At 47.1% G+C, this 15,737-nt stretch overlaps 7 protein-coding genes across 7 annotated transcripts; 5 read left to right on the top strand and 2 right to left on the bottom strand.

Annotated features, from left to right (window-relative positions):
* Nucleotides 1-945: 945 nt before the first annotated feature.
* BDV27DRAFT_171364 (putative MFS transporter) lies at nt 946-2,906 on the top strand (the record flags this gene model as incomplete). The annotated part of the gene is made up of 5 exons (XM_032075580.1): nt 946-1,093; nt 1,149-1,763; nt 1,821-2,057; nt 2,114-2,197; nt 2,271-2,906. 5 exons carry the CDS (start codon nt 946-948, stop codon nt 2,474-2,476), a joined length of 1,290 nt encoding a protein of 429 aa, XP_031928937.1. The 3' UTR covers nt 2,477-2,906.
* BDV27DRAFT_99066 (DUF3807 domain-containing protein) lies at nt 2,860-3,968 on the bottom strand. The gene is made up of 3 exons (XM_032078152.1): nt 3,852-3,968; nt 3,139-3,799; nt 2,860-2,939 (listed from the first exon to the last, which is right to left on the bottom strand). The coding sequence occupies exons 1-2, from the start codon at nt 3,882-3,884 to the stop codon at nt 3,263-3,265; spliced, it is 570 nt and encodes a 189-aa protein (XP_031928936.1). The 5' UTR covers nt 3,885-3,968; the 3' UTR covers nt 2,860-2,939; nt 3,139-3,262.
* A 616-nt stretch (nt 3,969-4,584) lies between these two features.
* On the bottom strand, nt 4,585-5,890 carry BDV27DRAFT_126138 (HVSL domain-containing protein; the record flags this gene model as incomplete). The annotated part of the gene is made up of 3 exons (XM_032066485.1): nt 4,585-5,298; nt 5,350-5,575; nt 5,628-5,890. Coding segments are annotated over 3 exons (910 nt in total), but the record flags the coding sequence as incomplete, so codon positions are not given.
* Nucleotides 5,891-7,254: 1,364 nt separating this feature from the next.
* Nucleotides 7,255-8,818, top strand: BDV27DRAFT_126137 (uncharacterized protein). Its single transcript, XM_032066484.1, has 2 exons — nt 7,255-8,177; nt 8,235-8,818. The coding sequence occupies exons 1-2, from the start codon at nt 7,554-7,556 to the stop codon at nt 8,352-8,354; spliced, it is 744 nt and encodes a 247-aa protein (XP_031928934.1). The 5' UTR covers nt 7,255-7,553; the 3' UTR covers nt 8,355-8,818.
* Nucleotides 8,819-9,242: 424 nt separating this feature from the next.
* BDV27DRAFT_156510 (phosphotransferase family protein) lies at nt 9,243-10,135 on the top strand (the record flags this gene model as incomplete). Its single annotated transcript, XM_032072348.1, has 3 exons — nt 9,243-9,616; nt 9,695-9,978; nt 10,029-10,135. The coding sequence occupies 3 exons, from the start codon at nt 9,243-9,245 to the stop codon at nt 10,133-10,135; spliced, it is 765 nt and encodes a 254-aa protein (XP_031928933.1).
* A 1,299-nt stretch (nt 10,136-11,434) lies between these two features.
* BDV27DRAFT_126136 (ER oxidoreductin) lies at nt 11,435-13,916 on the top strand. Its single transcript, XM_032066483.1, has 3 exons — nt 11,435-11,853; nt 11,930-13,497; nt 13,555-13,916. Exons 1-3 carry the CDS (start codon nt 11,758-11,760, stop codon nt 13,679-13,681), a joined length of 1,791 nt encoding a protein of 596 aa, XP_031928932.1. The 5' UTR covers nt 11,435-11,757; the 3' UTR covers nt 13,682-13,916.
* Nucleotides 13,917-14,256: 340 nt separating this feature from the next.
* On the top strand, nt 14,257-15,727 carry pex13 (peroxin PEX13; the record flags this gene model as incomplete). The annotated part of the gene is made up of 3 exons (XM_032072347.1): nt 14,257-14,311; nt 14,380-14,898; nt 14,964-15,727. 3 exons carry the CDS (start codon nt 14,257-14,259, stop codon nt 15,725-15,727), a joined length of 1,338 nt encoding a protein of 445 aa, XP_031928931.1.
* Between the last annotated feature and the right edge of the window lie 10 nt (nt 15,728-15,737).

Here is a 15,737-nt window from a genome sequence, read left to right as displayed (position 1 = left end):
ATGTGTCCTGGTTCGGTCCACAGGTGGTTCCGCCCTCATTCCGGGGAACTACTAGTAGATAAAATCAAGATGGTATCTCGCATTGCCATAAATCCAGAGGATACGTTCTCTGAGGCAATTGGGGAATGAAACTGTAGATTGAAAGATTGTGTCTGACAGTGGCAATTGACCGTGGTGTCACAGATACAATCCGCGACACGGTTCAAGGACTCAAAGACTCATCCAAGGACCTATCCTATTTTCGGTTCCGGTTTTTCCACGTGTCAATGTCTATGGGATTTGAGCGAACTGGTATGAGTTCAATTGAGTCATTCTTGTCCGTGACGGACCAAGAATAAGCTTATTTAAGGCACTTGCCTGTGAGCTTGAAAAAGCTGGTGCTCAATTTGAGTTGAAGTGCCTCAGAGGCTCAGCCTTTCGGCCTCAGATTTAACTTTTCCGCCTCAGGCGAGATCGAAATCCTGCCGGGCGTACGGGATCTCCTATGAAATGAACGGGAGGAGCGAGCAAAGCAAAGGTCGGACAGTAAGTACTTGGCCGAATACGTACAGGGCACCGATTGGCCAGCCCTAGATCAGCGATTGGAAACTCAGACAACGATTGGACCGTCCAACATTTCAACTATTAAACGGGGATGTTTTTGACTGAGATGCCAATATCTTCAGCCAAACTGGATGAGACCATGAGATTTCGCCGGGCAATACAAATTGAGGCAAGCATAAGCCTTCTGAATCAAGGTCGCCCCTCACATCGCCAAGGCTTGAGTCAGCTCGCTTGGACCTTCGTAGTAAATTTACCCCTCCACCATGTCATTCGTGCGACCGAGTCGTCGTAGCCTGGCATAGACCCATCGTGGCTCGGGAGCCTGACATGAAAAGATATTGAAGCATCATCTGCTCCTCGCCTTTCCTCCCTCTGCGACCTTAGTAGTGAGAATTTGCAGCCATGGCTACCGAGACGGAAAATAACCATATCGCACGGGATGACGAAAGCCCGACACCCGAGCCATCCTTCTACGATCAGAAGGATGCTCGCCAGGTTCTGGGCAGAATAATTAGTACAAACTTTGCGGTCATGGTAGCTGGACTGAATGGTCTGTATTTCTGATTATGCAGACTATTGGGGAAACCCGAACTGACCGAGTATAGACGCTGCCACGGGTGTCCTGATACCCTACATCCAGCCAACTTACGAGATAGGTTTGCTGCAAGTCTCATTCATATATCTCGTTAATTTTACTGGCTGGCTCTGCGCCTGCTTTGCCAATATTCATGTCTGCTCCAGGCTAGGAACGGGAGGCACGCTACTCCTGGGCGCAACGGTACAATGCCTCGGGTATGCACTCATGTTCTGGCATCCGCCCTATCCTCTTTTCATGGCCGCCTTCTTTTTCACGGGTATGGGTGTCGCTTTCCAGGATGCGCAGGCAAACGCGTTCACTATCACTGTGAAAAACGCTCATAGATGGCTGGGCATACTTCATGCTGTTTATGGATTGGGAACTATCATTGCTCCACTGATTGCTAACACAATCGCCTCGCGGACGCCAGAATGGCACCATTACTACTTGATCGTGTTCTGTGTGGGCATTGTGAATATCTTGCTCCTCGCTTGGACCTTCAGGCGAGGTCTTTTCCGACCGAATGTGCAAGATGCTAAGGATACCGCTGGCAGTGAATTGAAAGCTACGCTGGCTAATCGGTCGGTGTGGATCCTGAATGGATTCTTCTTCCTCTATGCCGGTGCGGAGGTGGCTTCTGGAGGTAAGATCCCAAAACACAAACCGATATATGTCTTTTAGTTTCAGCTAATCTGGCCAGGATGGATTGTTCAATTCATCATCTCAGTAAGACATGGTGACCCGAAGAAAGTAGGTTATATCGCCTCCGGGTTTTGGACTGGCTTTACCGTAGGCCGGGTTCTTCTCGCGGACATCACACACAAATTTGGTGAGCGCCGAATGGTCTTTGTCTATCTCGTGTTGGCGCTGGCGATGCAGCTTATGTTCTGGATCGTCCCGAGTATCCCCGTAAACGCTGTCGCCGTTTTCCTTTTGGGTAAGTAACATGGACACCCGCAGCAGAAATTGATAGAATGCTGACAATCCAAATAGGCTTCTTCATAGGACCGTTCTACCCTGTTGGACTGTATGTTCTTACTGAAATCGTGCCCCAAGAGCTTCATGTCGGGGCCATAGGTATGTTGACCGAACATCGTCTTTCTTGCACATCTTACAGGCTCAGTTCCGCTTTGCTAACTCTCTGGAACAGGCTTCACTGCGAGTCTAGGGCAAGCTGGTTCGGCCGCTTTTCCCTTTATGACGGGCGCAATAGCCTCGAAAGCAGGTGTTCAAGTCTTGCAACCGATCATGGTCGGCTTGCTTATCGGTATCGGCATATTCTGGGCCTTTATTCCGAAACAGGGAACCATAAGACTCGAGCATGACGACGATGATAACGGTCGGCTTATAAACTAAGATAGTCAGGCGACTTTCTCCTTGATATGGCTGATACAAATTCGGTTCTGGATTTTGCCCCTTTGAAAAAATTCCTGCATTGATAGAATGTTTTGTTATGACTAGACTGTTCAGAATTACTCTATGCCTCGTACGAGATGGAAGTTCATGAAGACCGGGGCTACTGAAGTAACGGGACATGTCACCGCAGTGGTAGTTGATTCCTCAAGGAGCGGATTTACCTCTGACCGCTGGGCAATTCGCAATAAGGTTTATATCCCATGTCAATAGCCTGCGTAGCGAAGCTTTTGAACTGTTTGGGGGTCGTGGCCAGATATACTCAACCTCGATGGCTCGCTATGCCGAGACACACGATAGAAATCTAGGCGATGGTCCCACGTCGCTCGGGCATTGATACAACTTGGAGTTACGTATAAACTAGTACACTAGCCGCGCGATTTCTCGAACCGCCGGCAATCAAGCCCTGCCTCACATGAAAGATTAGCATTACGGCCCTCGCATTGATGAAATTTTATAACTTAGTGAAAGATAGCTCAGAGAGAAGATTAAGTCGTCATAGCCTCACACATCCGCAGATGGTATGGCAATCCGACTAAGGATGACTGATACGAAGAGTTTCATCATACTAGCTGAAGAACCAGGGTCAGGGGGAGGAAACTCACGGAACACTAGATAGGGTTTCAGAGCCTCCTACCGTAGTTGAGCAATGGCGGGGTTAGATAATGCTGAAGGTTCATTATGGCCACTAATTCTCCATTCTGTGATTCCCATCGAAGAATCCAGCAGCTAATCTTCATACGAAACGATCCTGCGACCAGCCAAGTGAGAACAATAATTTGATGGAGCAGGCCTGCGGGTATATCCAGAAGCGTCTTCATCATAATCCAGCGTAGGGTCCGAACCGTTATCTACGGTCTGACTTCTGGACACGGACTGCCTGGTATCAGACTGCAGAGTTCTCGCTTGTTGATCGCCGCCTGTTGATTGATCAGTTCCACCGACAACGACACTAGATCGTGTCGTAGCAGTGTCTTTATCATGTGCTTGATCATCCTTAGATTCATTGAATTCAGAAGCTCTGTGAGTCTCCTCCTCCTCTTCTTCCCTAAGTTGTCTTTCGCGTAAAAGTGAGTGTATCTCACTATGTCTGAATATTTTGATCTGCTCCTCCGTCAGGGTGCGCTTCACACCATCGGGGTAATATCCAAGGCCGTCATCATCGTCTGCGAGCTCGTTCGTTACATTTTCATTGTATGCATACTCAGATACAAGGGGCTGGGCACTTCCGGGAAAGTGTTTAGCTTGAAATGCTTGTAGGTCTTCCTATGGCGGAGTCAGTAAATATGGGGTAAGGACAGTATACGACAAAACTCACTATCGTTACAGGTGGGATTTGCAGCGTAGACATTTTGATCCTATTCTGAAGTACAAACCTACTGACACGATCCAAATCATGCGTGAATGCAGTTTAACTGATCGACGTGGCAGCAAGTTGTCTACTGCAGCAAATTGAGGACGGGAGGAAATTAAAAAGACGCGTCTTGTGGCGCGACAGCCGAGTCTGTAATCTTACGACTGCTCCGTATTAGACGTATCCTGAGGCATCCAAATTACCACATACATTTTCCCTCTACAGAGATTCCATTGAAACGTCGTCTCACAAGAAAAAGCCCCAAAGAAAAGTGAACCAAGACGATTAGTGCTTGTAACTCTTGTGACTATCTTCATGATGAAATTTTTGGAGGTGCGATGGGCAAAGTAATGCATTTCCAAGTCCTACCTATCGCATGAACTTGGATCTTACGAGAGCATCTTTAAATCGTACCCCATGAGTCTAATGGTAACTATGAGCTCTTGCGTCTGGTACACGGTTCATGACGAAACAAGGGTTGATATTGTAGAAGCCCGTCTTTACCATATAAACACAAATCACAGTGGTCAAAGCCTTCATGAGCTGGGCACTATATTCGTTAGGCGATCTTATCGTTTACCTACGAACCGAGTCTTTTTAGATGCATTGTATATGGTCTACGTATAGCTGCGGGTTTTTCTTTGCTTTGCTTTTCTGGGGTACCTTTTTTTCTTATTATTTTTTTATGCCTTGACTGCCACGCAGGTTGAGAGTAGTACTAACATGATGGATACATAATGCCTTCCATAGAATCTTTCTCGTCGGCCGATCGTGGACTTCTGAACTTAACCAAGCAGCCTTTTTCCCCTACCCTCCAATCTTCTCCTTATTATTATTTGCGCTTGGATCACTGGGACAGTGACTAGTGACTAGTCAGCTGATCCTGCAGTTGTTCGTCCAGGAGCTGCACTGTAAGTGTTAATGCAAGGCGTCGATCAATGATGTTCACATATCACGGGAGAAATAAATTCTCCGTTCTTTCCTAACTAATTACCCCAGCAGACTAGCAAGCGGCATGCTCGTTATATTGTTGCCAATCTTCGCCTTCACGCGGTCGAAGTAGACCCTTAAATCACTAAGTTCTCGAAGCTCTATATTCGCGATTTGGTCCCTTTCATCGGGAGAAGGTTCTGTCAAGCTCCAAGCCAAAGAGATGTGAAAGCAGTGGGAATAGTCTGCAAAACCACCTCGCTGCCATTGCATAGGGGTGCTAGCACTTGCATCTGCCTTCAAGGCATGCGGTGAAGCCTCGTAGAGCGGTGGCTGGCTAAATAAAGCTAATGATCGATTTGAGAGTTTCAGAAGGCAGTTGAGGGCGTCATTTTCTGGCTTTTTCACTCGCAGAACATAAAACCATCGTGTCTTTTCATAATTGGACACACAGTGTAAGCCTTCCGTTGTCGTATTGAACCTTGTGCTATGTCAAATTTTTATAGCCCTGCAAGGGAGAAAGGCAACTTACGCTTGTATGTTTGAATCTTGAATGGCGGATTTAAAAGTTTCCAAAAATGATTGCCTCTGCTCAGTCCGAAGAACTACCGGCCTTGAGAGGCTGATATGCAGTGGGAGTTGTGCGCCAAGATCACTACGCAGCAAGCTATTGAGCTCCACTTTACTTTTTCTAAGGCTTCCCTCCACCTGCGCAATAACATTGCTTAAGGTGGACAGCTCTCCTTTCGACGGATACCCTGCTTAAGTTAGCTCACTAATCAGGAGTAACAGCGGAAACTGTAACCCTACACTCTAGATAGATATGAGTCGGCCAGTTTCCTTCAACGTGCGGAATGGCCCTTTTACGGCCCCCATGGAGGCTTGGATCATCTTTTACACTAATACGAGTGCTCGATGCATATAGATCATGAAAGGCGTTCGGAAGTGGAGGGAGAGATGAGACCGGTGTGGCAGCGCTTTCTTGCCGCAGTCTCTTGGCTGGCCTGGGGGGGATTTCACTATGTGAAGCATCTTCCTCGGACTCTGAATCCGAATATTGAACCAACGCCATCGGGTGATTGGTGTGTCGTTGGGAATAAATGTTTTGTTATTCAACACACAAGTCAAGAAAGTGTGGGTAACTTTCGGTATTCTGGGGCGCCAAGCCTGCGGCTTTCTTTACCCCAATGAGACATTGGCAATAGATAATTTCGTATATGCATCCTGACAACTTTAATACACCAGGAATACTAGTTGATTATCACTCCGTTCAACCTATTGATATCAGAATTTGAACTAGCCAACTATTACATGGGCAGCGCCTTGCATCTCGGGTTGTTAATCATAAAGAAACATACTATTCGGACCCTGAAGCTTTCTGAATCTTCCCATGTCGTGTACTCGTATTACAGGCCAATTCTATACATTTTGTAGGCCAGAAAACTTAAATACTCGTGATGATGACCGTGGACTGAGCCCGAAAAGTTAAAACTGATCCCGTGACTCGGATATTTATGCCTGTATTTAGTTTCTCGATTCTCTTTTTTTGCCAGGTCTCCTCTTAAATGACTAAGCTACCAAATGCCCCAGGCTTCCGGCAGTATTTACGTTCTGGAACTTCGCGCATACTGGTCTAGATGTTAGAATGGAACTGAAGTGAACAGTCCAGAATGCAAGGTTGGTTTGGTCCCTTGAATTTTATTAGGAACCGGTGGCTCGTGCGAGGTGACTAACTCAGTAAACGTCATAGAAGCAAATTCCACGGTTCTTCTAGACCTCTCGCTAGTACGACATCACAGAGTAGTACCTGTACTAACCAAGCTATGCCCTTCTAATGCCATCCGCACGGACGCTATGATCGTACCAATGATGAGCTTAACATAAGAATCAACTCTTCCAATGTCAAGACAACGAACTAGAAACTCTTTGATATAAATACTTCGGGTAATGTCCGGATAAGAGGAAAATATACGCCTCATCGGGTGGAAACTGTGAGATCAGTTATGACGTGACTTTTAAATATTGGTCAGCAGCGATCTGCGGTCCACTTTAGTCATACAGTCCAGTCAGATGTTCAAGAGAACCGTTGGTTGGTACTGATTACTCGTAAGGTTCAGTGCCTTTTTTTACGAAGTCAGAAAATTTCACGAATCCGTGGAAGACAACTTTGGGCAGTAAGAAATCTGCGAAATCTCTGAGATCAACCATCTAGACTCTCATCTTTTCATCATCGAGGCCAGTTGAATGTAACCAAAAGGGTCTAGTTCTCCGGACAGATCCTTACGCTAAACTCGATGTGGCGAAGCCGCTAAGCCTATACAAGGCTGACGTGCCACTGTTATCGATAAGCCTACCCCCGGACCCTGCGGGATCATCATACGCAAGTCGTCACGTCACCCTCGGCCACCGGTAGGCAGTGATGACTCTTCCTTATATTATTGCTGTCTGGCAGAAGTATTCTTCCTCTTCCTCTTATTATCTATCTCTACTTTTATCTTTGCCAAAGATCTCACACCAGAATACCACGATATCAAAATTTTGAGCGCCTTTGAATTATAACTTTCTACTTTCAATACGAGCCCCACATCAGATCGTGACATTAAACGCACTATCACAATAGCGTCCGTGTGCTATCGCCTACCTGCATACATCTATTCAACTCTATCCAGCCATCTGAGCTGTCAGGAGACAGGTCTCAGATTTATACTACGGCACCTTCACCGTCTATTCAACAACATGGCCTCCACCGGAGAAGCCATCTATATGACACCCTACTCGCCCTACCCTTCTCACCAGCAGGATTCGGACCTGAACATGAACAGCTCCTGCTGCCGTTTCCTCTCATCTTCACCAAGCTGCCAATCACTTCGACGCCAGCGATCCTCGTCTATCCCTTCTATCTACTTTGACGGATATCTCGAGCACCTCCCTGTCGAGCCAAAGAAGAAACGCGAGTGCACCAGTTACTACAACGATCACTCCCGTCGCCATTCTCGCGGCCCACGACGCACAATGAGGTACTCTCGCGACAGTCAACTCGTTAATCCCGACGTTATCGACCGCCTGGACAGTGCTAGCTTTTATCAGTACCACCATGAAGGACCATACGATGCAGTATACCCGGAAAGGAATTTCGACACCAAGTTGAGCCCAATCGAAGCCGTCAAACGAACGAACGAGGAAGCTTTGAGGGCCACCCCAAAGGATAAGATCAAAGACAGCATTAACAGCCATCGTCCTCTCGACGGGGTGGCTTTCTATCCACCTGGTACTACGGATAGGGAAGGACAAACTTACAACTACGAGGAGGGTACCAATATGATGAACGACTATGGCAACTTTATGCGCTGTCCCGGCTTGGTAAGTAGCCACTCTTGTGTCGTCCTTGTCACGACAAAGCATTAACCTCCTTGACAGAAATTCACCGAAGAGGACTTCAAGAATGATCCTTTCTACAACACGCCACTTCCAAAGCCATTCGCCTCCCTCAGAAGGGTACTGAGCCTGCGTCGCCGAAACCGCAGGAGTACCCAGTAAACTCGAAATCGACACTCCACTACTAAATGGTTATTTAAAGGATATATAAAAGGTTGAGGTTGATAGAAAGGGCTAGGATATCAGGGATTTGACAACACTGTGTGATACCTCATGTTTTGTATTGTTTTCATGTAGATCAGCATCATGCTGACCACGGAATGGACGGATATACGGATTTGTTCGGAGTCTTGGGCATGGAGTTATGGATTGATTATCTTTCATGTTGTTCGGTTTTCTGTACTTTTAAGTGTCCGCCAAGATTTCAACGTGCTTTCTCCTATCACCGTTGAGCTTGGTCATGGTCATGATTGGGCATATTTAATGCTGTTTGAAACTATTTATGTATCCACTGCCCATTAGAGAACCAACTCTCGGATGCAGCATCACTGCTCCGATAGAGTGCAATTGAATGAACCTGCTTCGGCCTCTTGAAACTGACCATGAATCCGATAGAGGGACACTTTACAAACATTAAATTACCAGTAGCAACTTCCACTCCGTAGTAACATAAAAATCTTACTTCTATGCATTTGTTCCTTTGACGCAGGCGTATACAACCGGAAAGAGTAATTTACATTTTATTATTGGAACTCATATATAAGGTGTAATCTATTTATCAAATGGGAGGAACAAGCCACGTATAACCTTGCAAAGTATTCCACGATAGTACAAGTTTTGACTAGTAGTACGTCCAGCATATCCTGATCATGAATTAACTTGTATCAATACAGGTCACAGCGTATAAGTATGTGCGATCTCTACTAGTGTGGTCAGCAGAACTGTTTCGGATTATGGTTCATATGTCTCGACCTCACCGCTCATTTTCCTTCCATTCAGGTAATTATTCATGTTTTAGTATTACCTCCGTCAACTCCTACTCTGTCTACGATGTGGAAACCAGTAGTTGTCCCCTTTCAGAACTCCCACCCTCTGCCTACTCTACCCACAACACATGACATCCGCGCTTGCACAAATGTTCTGTGGGAGACCGTGGCCTCCAAGATTGTGGCGGTGAACGACAATATTGTTGTAAAATATGGAGGTTGTATAAACGTCTGGAAAGGCCAAGCTTTGGTTTATCTTGAACAACACATCCCAGAAGTTCCAGCCCCTCGACTATACGCGATGTATTATAATTCTAAACAACTTTTCTTGATCATGCAACGTGTTCCCGGAGTGCAGCTGAATTCCATCTGGCCATCATTGGCGCCCTCTGAGAAGAATGACTTTATCGCAGAACTCCAACTAATATTCGACAAAATGTGAAAGGCCGAGTGTCCATGGCCCGGCTTTTTCGGGGGCTTGGACGGGGGCGGCGTACATCACTACCTATTCTATAGCCAACATGGCGATGAGAAATTTCTGGGGCCTTTCTCTGGCGAACCTGCCTTCATTGCGGGCCTTGTCGGAAATTATAGAGCCTTGGTTGAACGCAATAATCTGCCAGACTACAAGGCTCGCTTTTACGAAAACTACCTCGCACGCGTCCTTCAAGGTCACCGACCCACATTGACGCATGGGGACGTTCAGCAGAAGAACATTATAGTCGCGGAAAATACAAGTCGCCCAAACGATCAAGGTGGGCGATCATTTGACATCGTCCTGGTCGATTGGGAGAATTCCGGTTGGATTCCTGACTTTTGCGAATTCTTTTGTGCATCTTACCCCCCTTAGTTTCCAGTGGGACGAAGACTGGTCCTGGCGAGTCCAGGAGTTTTGTTCAAGTCTGGCCCGCCGAGATGGCCATAATGCAACTGATTGACAAGGATCTAGGCTGGTGAAGTACGTTGTTATGTTTATAATGAAGTCGATATATTTTCTTAACTACGAAGAAGACAAAATAAATTAAATTAAAATACTAGTTAACCTGATTCCAAATCTACTTACAAACTCTTCTCGCCATAGTTACTGTAACATTGACAAACCGGTGCTTCAAATTGAGCTATGTAATGAGGAGGGGAAGGACGTTAAGCGAGAAGCGCGAGAATGCAGCATGCTATGTATGCGTATGGCAGATACTACTCTGAGGGGTTTCTATGCTCCAGTTCGCCCTTGCATATACACCAATATATTACGTAGCAGCTTGGGCAGTGAATGGACATTCCCAACCTTAATTATCGCTCTCCAAAATGGATCCAACAGCCTTGGGTCAATCCTATTTTCCTTTTTTTCAGTCACGCTCGGTCTCCTTGGAGTTTGGTAAAAGAGAAAAAGAAGAGAGACTTATACCTAATTCAGGCACCTACAGTTCTGTCCAGGCATGATAATTAGGTCCCGCCCTGAAGTAAAAATAAGTTAAGTATCTATAAGCAAGATCGCGTACGAATACATATATATAAGCCAGGTGTATGCCATCACTTCAATGTAAAAAGGATTGAGCTGTAGCTCTTAGGGCTGGATTGTCTCAAAGAGATGCCAAGATTGCTGGATCTGGGGAGAACGATGCATGCTTGGCGCAACTAGGGTCTTTAAAATGACACTAAGGCAGTAGGATCAGCCAAGTTTCCATTCATAACCGCCGGGGAAAAGTGTCACGCTATTTGCTGACTAGTAGAGGAGGATTCTCCAGGATTTCAAATTTCTGTGATTTGGTTGGGTGATATAATGTATTCTTAGTGTGGTATCACTTGCAGAGTATACCTAATTAGTAGTCTAAATACCATGTTACCTGGTTACTGTCTACATTGCTAAATCATCTTGTTCAGGGCTAGGATCCCCTGTCCGTCTACTGTATTATGATATCTCTATCCATTCAACATTGTTTATAGCGGAAGTCTTCCATTTAGCGAATTCACCGAGTCATATGTTTTTTAGAGGATGTCATGTCATATATCCTTCATTTGCCTGTCTTGTTATTACCCTGATTATAACAAGATCATCCTTGTTGTTATTATTTCATATAACCTGAAACAGCCTTCTTTGTTTCAATAGTAAGGTGAGGACTACGTATAGGAAACATAGATGGGGCGCTAGCGAATGGAACTGCTTCGTAAAAGGCTTGGCGGAGGTTATTGAAGGACGACTATTGATAATCATCCGATGACTGTCATGCAACTCCGCCACCAAGGACAGCTTGTCAACTTCTCTCGCTCTACTCCTTCATAACTCGCCCAATCCGCTCATTCTCTTTTTATGATTTCTTCGGTCGCGTTTGAATTTTGTTACATCTTTTTTTAAATTTTTCGTTTTTCTAAACCCCGATATACATACATACAGCAGTGGATCATTGTTGACAGAAAATCATGTTTAGATCCTTGATCTGATTGACAATTTCTAGGCCCACTGTTTGTGTTTTCATGTGAAGGGTCAACGGATTTACACAACCGATAGACACTAAGTTTCTATACGTCTATACATCCATTACAAATTGTTATTTTCGCACGTTGTTCTCCTGATAAAAAAAATGCCTTCTGCAGCTAAAATATTTTATTTGGCTGTGTTTGCCTTCTTGAGGCTCACCAATGCCGAGTATCAACATCATGACCAGAATACATGCGCCGTGAGTTCCACGTATATAAACATAAGATTTAGTCTTGCCTTATTGAGCCCCATTTGCTAATCTATGCTGTCTCTAGATCGACCCTAAAGCCACAGTCTCCGACGCTTGCGTCTCCTACAGCAGCATTGATTCGTTGAACGACAAAGTCTACCCTCTCCTCCAATCCATAACCCAAGATACCGACTTCTTCTCATATTATCGGCTCAATCTCTTCAACAAAGTCTGCCCCTTCTGGTCAGACGAGAATAGCATGTGTGGGAACATTGCATGCTCCGTTACTACCATCGAGTCGGAAGAGGATATCCCGCTACCCTGGCGTGCAGAGGAGCTAAGTAAGCTTGAGGGCCCGAAAGCTGATCATCCTGGGCCCGGGGTCCGGAAGGAGCGGCCTGGGGATCGACCACTCCAGGGTATGCTAGGAGAAGATGTCGGAGAAAGTTGTGTGGTCGAGTACGACGATGAGTGCGATCAGCGAGACTATTGCGTTCCGGAGGACGAAGGGGCGAGCGCCAAAGGCGACTATGTCAGTTTGCTCGATAACCCGGAGCGATTTACGGGATATGCAGGAATGGGAGCCCACCAGGTGTGGAACGCAATTTACCGTGAGAACTGCTTCTTGAAGTCGACGCCGGAACAATTAGAACTGTCTCCGAATCCTCAATTTGGAGAACTTCAGGCTGCCAATGACTTGCGCAATGTCCTCCAGAAAGAGCTGAAGCGCACGGAGGGATTGCCGCTGGACAACGAGTGCCTCGAGAAGCGGGTCTTCCACCGGGTTATCAGCGGGATGCATGCATCTATTTCGACCCACCTTTGCTGGGACTATTTCAACCAGTCCACCGGCCAATGGAACCCGAACTTGCAATGCTTCAAGGAAAGATTGCATGACCATCCGGAGCGCATCTCGAACTTGTACTTCAACTATGCCTTGGTGTCCCGCGCCGTCGCGAAATTACGGAAGCACCTTGAGGGCTACACATATTGCACCAGCGATCCCGTCCAGGATGCAGACACCAAGGAGAAAGTCTCCCTTTTGACTTCGGCTCTCGCGAACCGGCCACAGATTTTCGATGAGAACTTGATGTTCCAGGATCCAAGTGCCATCGGCCTGAAGGAAGACTTCCGCAACCGTTTCAGAAACGTGAGCCGCTTGATGGACTGTGTTGGATGCGATAAGTGCCGACTATGGGGGAAACTGCAGGTTAACGGATACGGCACCGCCTTGAAGGTCCTGTTTGAGTATGATGAGACCAAGAATGGAGAGAATCCTCCTTTGCGCAGGACAGAACTTGTGGCTTTGGTCAACACTCTAGGTCGCATCTCTCACAGCGTGGCGGCTATCAAGAGTTTCCATCGTGCTATGGATGTGCAAGATGGAGAGACTCTTACAATTCCCGCCGACGTGTCGTCTGTAAAGAACCCCGAGGGCAAGACAACAAGACGTCTTATCAAGGATGGTGGTACGACTTTCTACTATGAAAATGACGAGGACGATTTTCAGTATCTCACCGAAAAACTACCATGGGAGCGGGGGCCACGAGGCGAGAATGATGGCTTCTTAGACGAACTCCGTGCCGAGTTTGAGGTTTTTTGGAATACATTCGTCTACGTCTTAAGGAGCTGGGCCAATATTCCCAAGACTCTGTAAGTAATTATTGTCGTGGATTGTAACGCCTGGGTACTAATAGCGTTTTCACACAGATCTGAAATTACTGTTCTAGAGCTCAACCGGCTGTGGAGTTATTGGCTGGGACTTCCCGTGCCACCACGGACGTGGAGGATCAAACGGCCAATGGAGCCGGAGATGCAGAGCCGCGATGAGCTATGATCAGGGGTGTTTTACAACATATACATTTGGTGATCAGGTTGTTTGTGAATCATTTGACTGTACAATAACAGAGGATCTCTTCATTGGCGTTTCTTAGGCGTTGTTTAACAACCAGCGGATGCACATCTTTGGAGTTCAGGGTGTATATCATATGGGTGTGTGAGCAGCTTTGGATGCTCAAGCTTTATTCACCGAGAATCCAAGCTTGGATGAATGAATTTCTTTTGAATATTAATGTTCTTACCGATTTTCTAGAACCTCGTATCAACGTAATCATATGAATCACCACACTCCGGACTTCGCTCGGAGTTTTCCGTCGGCAAGCCTTCCGGTAGAGCCTCGGTATTTCCGGGCACATGCACCACCGGACTTTTCGATTTCTCCTCCTTTGCGCCTCCACCGCTCTCAGACCCCCATCGTCTCCATCTCCACCCTTGACTCTCCTCTACTCTTCTCCTTCCCCATCTCTAAGCTTCCACTATCTACCTCGCCATTAGCACGGAGAGCCCTGCTTACTATCTCTGCTTGGGTCGATCTCGATGCCAGGCTGCTGATTGATTACCTCCGACAAACATATGGCATCGGTTTCGCCACCTAAGCCTTGGGAGAGAGCAGGTGCCGCAGCGGGTGGTAAGTCACTGTCAACTTGTTGATTTATCATCCTCTCCTTGACTCTTACTCACGCGATATTTCACTAGGGAACGCACTGTCAGCATCACCTACTGGCGGCTCAGTCGCCTCTTCTGCGATGACTGCCACAGCCGCGGCACCAGCCGCGACCACATCTACAACCGCCTCAACGACATCTACCGCCCCCGACCTTCCCTCTCGTCCTAATTCGCTAAATACTGTTGTGAATCGCACCGCGTCGAACTATTCACCATATGGTGCCTCCCGGCTTGGAACTAGCCCATATGGAGGGTACGGTGGCTACAGCTCATACTCCTCGCCATATTCCCGCTTTGGCACCATGGGGTCAATGTACGGAGGGTATGGAGGGTATGGCGGCATGTACGGTGGAATGGGTGGTATGGGTGGGATGGGTGGGATGTACGGCGGCATGCCTGGTGATCCCAACGACCCCAACAGCTTGACCAATTCTTTCAGTCAAAGTACACAAGCCACGTTTCAGATGATTGAAAGTATTGTGGGCGCATTCGGTGGATTCGCTCAGATGCTTGAGAGCACCTATATGGCAACTCATAGCTCATTCTTCGGTATGTTGAAGTCGTCTAGTCTCACCGGCGGTGAAAAGTTACAATTTACTAATGCCTCGTTCTAGCAATGGTGTCTGTCGCAGAGCAGCTCGGTAACCTGCGTACTACCTTGGGTTCGGCCCTCGGAATCTACACCATGATTCGGTGGTTTAAAACGTTGATTGCTAAGATTACCGGCCGCCCTCCCCCGGCGGATGCCACTTCTCTGACTCCCGCCGCTTTTGCGGCATTTATACACGGTCGGAGTTCGCCGGCTACCCTTCCGGACGGCTCTCCCGCACCCCCCAAGCCATCGAAGAAGCCATTCATTATGTTCCTCGTTGCTGTATTCGGGCTTCCTTACCTAATGAGTAAACTCATCAAATCACTTGCCCGCTCCCAAGAGGAGCGCCAAAAGCTCATGGTTGGGCCAAACGGCGAACCCGTACAACAGGCACCACTGGATCCTTCGAAACTCGACTTCTGTCGGGTCCTGTACGACTACACCCCTGAGACTCAGGAGGCCAACGGCATTGACTTGGCCGTGAAGAAGGGCGATATCGTCGCTGTTCTTAGCAAGTCAGATCCCACGGGCAACGCATCGGAATGGTGGCGATGCCGTGCTCGGGACGGCCGTGTCGGGTACCTTCCCGGTCCATATTTAGAGACTATCCAGCGGAAGCCACAACAACAGGCGATCACATCGGGCGGCGAAGCAAGCAGTCGTACCAACAGCATGCAAGCTCGCGTCTCGGATGAAATCCCGGCAAACGAAAAGAAGCCTGAACTTAAAGGAAAGATGGGTGACATCTCCCCAGAAAACTTTCAGAAAAGTGCTTTCTACTCGTAATGCCTGAGCG

Source organism: Aspergillus caelatus, assembly GCF_009193585.1.
Source record: "Aspergillus caelatus strain CBS 763.97 unplaced genomic scaffold BDV27scaffold_61, whole genome shotgun sequence".
NCBI lineage: Eukaryota > Fungi > Ascomycota > Eurotiomycetes > Eurotiales > Aspergillaceae > Aspergillus > Aspergillus caelatus.
This window is presented reverse-complemented; position numbering and strand designations above follow the sequence as displayed.

Excerpts from the sequence above, each read along its gene's own strand:
- BDV27DRAFT_126136 (XM_032066483.1), top strand. The coding sequence starts at position 11,758 with ATGCCTTCTGCAGCTAAAATATTTTATTTGGCTGTGTTTGCCTTCTTG. Across the intron at positions 11,854-11,929 it reads ATGACCAGAATACATGCGCC|ATCGACCCTAAAGCCACAGT; the intron begins GTGAGTTCCACG and ends TGCTGTCTCTAG. Across the intron at positions 13,498-13,554 it reads GCCAATATTCCCAAGACTCT|ATCTGAAATTACTGTTCTAG; the intron begins GTAAGTAATTAT and ends GTTTTCACACAG.
- BDV27DRAFT_99066 (XM_032078152.1), bottom strand. The coding sequence starts at position 3,884 with ATGTCTACGCTGCAAATCCCACCTGTAACGATA. Across the intron at positions 3,800-3,851 it reads AAATCCCACCTGTAACGATA|GAAGACCTACAAGCATTTCA; the intron begins GTGAGTTTTGTC and ends ACTCCGCCATAG.
- BDV27DRAFT_126137 (XM_032066484.1), top strand. The coding sequence starts at position 7,554 with ATGGCCTCCACCGGAGAAGCCATCTATATGACACCCTACTCGCCCTAC. Across the intron at positions 8,178-8,234 it reads TTATGCGCTGTCCCGGCTTG|AAATTCACCGAAGAGGACTT; the intron begins GTAAGTAGCCAC and ends CCTCCTTGACAG.